At 34.5% G+C, this 3,372-nt stretch overlaps 1 protein-coding gene across 1 annotated transcript; it reads right to left on the reverse strand.

Annotated features, from left to right (window-relative positions):
- Positions 1-2,210: 2,210 nt before the first annotated feature.
- On the reverse strand, positions 2,211-3,146 carry LOC123388473 (olfactory receptor 4P4-like). Its single transcript, XM_045068114.1, has one exon. It carries the CDS (start codon positions 3,144-3,146, stop codon positions 2,211-2,213), a length of 936 nt encoding a protein of 311 aa, XP_044924049.1.
- Positions 3,147-3,372: the final 226 nt, after the last annotated feature.

Below are 3,372 nucleotides of genomic sequence, written 5' to 3' on the forward strand. Positions count from 1 at the left end.
GTTGAGAAAAGAATATGGAAATAGTCATAGGACTTCTGTTGTAGATGGTTAATGTCTTTAAGTAATAGCTATCCCATGTGTCCTAGCCACTAATCAATTTCTCAAATGCCATTTCAATTTATCATTTCATATTTAAGTGACACTAATAACTTTACTTATCAGTTATATTTTATAAATGAATAATACAAGATGCTAGTTGTTTGCTGATTTGACCAAGAATCAGATCGTTAAAAAATGGTAGACTGACATGCAAATCAAAGTGTAGGACTCCTGGTTTGATGATCATTCTTCTCCCTAAGTGCTATTAAGGTGGCTCTTCAGGATGAAGACAAAATATACCAATTATTTATATTCTGACTTTAAGTTTTTTATACAGATTAATCACTTATGATGTTATGAAATTATTTAATAAAGTAAAACATTTGCTCAAATAGAACTTGTGGGTAGTAAATATTAGGCTGATATGAAAGTATCTTTTTATTTTTTGCATTAATGAAAAACAATAGGACTAAGAGTAAGACTTATCATTCACATTTTTTTTCTCTCAAAGCCTGTAGATATTCCTACACTGTCTTTTACTCTGAGGTACAAGTGATGTAGTTGAAGCCACCACAATATTCATTTTTTTCTTAATAATTTGTCTACATTTTATTTTATATGATTCTTTTTGCACATAAGTGTGCTATAATTTGCATTTCTTATCATTTTCTCTCCATTTCCTGCCTCTTCATTTTTTAAAAAGATTTATTGATTTATTGTAGAGAGAAAGAAAGCACAAGTGGAAGGGACCGAGGGAAAGGAGAGAGTTTCAAGCACACTCCAAGCTGAGTGTGGAGCCTGAAAGCAGGGTTGATTCCATGCCCCTGAGATGACGACCTGAGCCAAAATCAAGAGTTGGATGCTTAAGCCACTGTGCCACCCAAGTGCCCCCACTTTCCCCTTTATGTTGCTGTTGAAATTATTTTTTTTAATCTGATTGCATTTCATTGTCAAATATTCTTCATGTATTAGAAATACTCCCCCTTGATAGTGTTACACTATTACCAATCTTCTTATGAATGTCAAATCTTTTTCATAAAGATCTTAATTATCTGCATTCTACTGATGATAAAAAATATTTTCATACATTGTTTTCTGGTTTTCCTGGGAAATTTTTCTCCAAAATACCTATAGACAATATGTTCTATTCATGGATGACGGTAGTATATATTTTAATGTCAAAAAAACCTGTGTTTTATTACCTCTGTTCTCACTTTAGGATGAAAATATATATATATATATATATATATATATATATATATATATATATATATGAATAATGCTGAAGGAAAATTTCTATCTTGAAAAAGTTCAGTTGACCCTATTCCTTGTCCATAAGGATGATGAAAATGGAATGCATTTCTCAGGTCTACATGTCAAGTCAAGCTGACGTGCAGTTTCTCCCAAATGCACCATTTTGAGGTCATTCAACAAATCCTACTCTACTGGAAGGGATATGGTCTACTACTTTTCTCATCTTGTCTTTCCACATTGTGAGTATCTGTGATGTAATAACCATGACAACAGAAATGAAAATTCCCCCCTTTCCCTTTGTCCCTATCTATGACATGTTAAGGGAGGTGGGAGGGGGTGTGGCAGCTCCCACAGGGCAAGTATGAGCGCCTCTTTTTCTTTGCTTTTTCTTTGGTTTAGAATCAAGTTATCTGCATGGATTTTTTCATCACACAATTTATTTCAGATAAGATTTAGATGAATTTCCTAGAGAAAATAAAGCTCAATAACAAAAAAAATTTTCTTAATTTCTGAAAACCACTTTTAATCTCCATCTCTACAGAATGCCAAAATGTTGTCAAATCTTCATGTATAAATTTCATATTCAAATAAATATTAAAGTTCACAAGCAGCCTCAAAGCTTCAGAAATGCTTACTGTATGTGACATAGACACCATCATTCCTTTAGCCCAGAATATTTTTAATATACTTGTGTTCCTACCCAATTCCAGTTCCACTAGTAAAATACTTATCAAATAGTAAGTCTAATTACTAATTCTGCAGTTTATCATCTCTGACATTCATTAAGTGAATGTCATTGGTTTCATTGTCATTAAGTGAATTCATTGGTTTCAATGATCTAAGTGATCAGAGCTCTCTGATTTCAACTTCATTTTTGCTCCTGCATGAAGATTTCAGCATTTATTGAGTAGGACAAGTCAATTATGTTTTTCTTCTGAAAATATCCTTTGACACCAAACCCTTCTCATGGCTTTTTTCATCTCTGTATTTCTCAGGGTGTAGATTAGGGGATTGAACATAGGCGCAATGATGGTGTAAAATAGAGCAAATATTTTGTCCTCAGGGAAACTGGTAGGAGGTCGAAGGTAGACAAAGATTAAAGGTCCAAAACATAGGATCACCACAGTGATATGAGACCCACAGGTAGAGAGAGCTTTGCGTCTTCCCTCAGCTGAGCGATTTCCTAAACTGAATAATATAACAACATAAGACCCAAACAAGAGAACAAAGGTTACTAAAGTGACCATTCCTGAATTGGCAACCACAAGGACCCCAGTGATGTAGGTATCAGTGCAGGCAACTTTCAGCAGAGGGAAGATATCACAAAAGTAGTGATCGATTTCATTAGGACCACAAAAGGGCAATTGGATTGCCATCAATAATTGAGGAAAAGAATGGAGAGCCCCGCCAGCCCACGCAGCCAAGACTAAGAGATGGCACCTTGTCCTGTTCATGATAAGCAGGTAGTGGAGAGGTTTGCAGATGGCAGCGTAGCGATCAAAGGCCATGATGGTAAGGATGAGGATTTCAATCATTCCCAAGAAGTGCAAGGCAAAGACTTGTAACATGCAGTTATCATAAGAGATGGTTTTTCTAGCCAGTAGCAGATCACCAATCAGTTTGGGTGTCACACAGGAGGTGTAGCAAATGTCCATTAAGGCTAAGTGGCTGAGGAAATAGTACATCGGTTGGTAAAAAAGGTCACTACAGCGAACAGAGACGAGAATTAGGAGATTTCCCAGCAAGATGGAAACATAACAAAATAAGAAGAAAGCAAAGCAAAATTTTTGTATGTTCTGGTTATAGGAAAGTCCCAAAAGGATGAATTCTGAGATGTTTCTCTGACTTTCCATAAATTGTGCATTATGCACAAATAACTATCTGAAAAAGAAAAAAAATTGGATGAAAACATTGACAATGTAAACACAATCATATAAGATCTGTTAACAAAATATAAACCTAATTCAACAAATCACAATGGCTAATTTATAAACCAATATTATTACATGTTTTCCCTTTAGGAATCAAAACTGATTTTGCAATGATTTTTAAAATTTTTTTCAAGCATTCTCTCATTTT

This window comes from Mustela putorius, unplaced genomic scaffold, assembly GCF_011764305.1.
Source record: "Mustela putorius furo isolate JIRA1106 unplaced genomic scaffold, ASM1176430v1.1 tig00000127_pilon_pilon_pilon, whole genome shotgun sequence".
In the NCBI taxonomy this organism is placed as follows: domain Eukaryota; kingdom Metazoa; phylum Chordata; class Mammalia; order Carnivora; family Mustelidae; genus Mustela; species Mustela putorius.

Coding starts and splice junctions, on each gene's coding strand:
- LOC123388473 (XM_045068114.1), bottom strand. CDS start 3,146: ATGGAAAGTCAGAGAAACATCTCAGAATTCATCCTTTTGGGACTTTCC.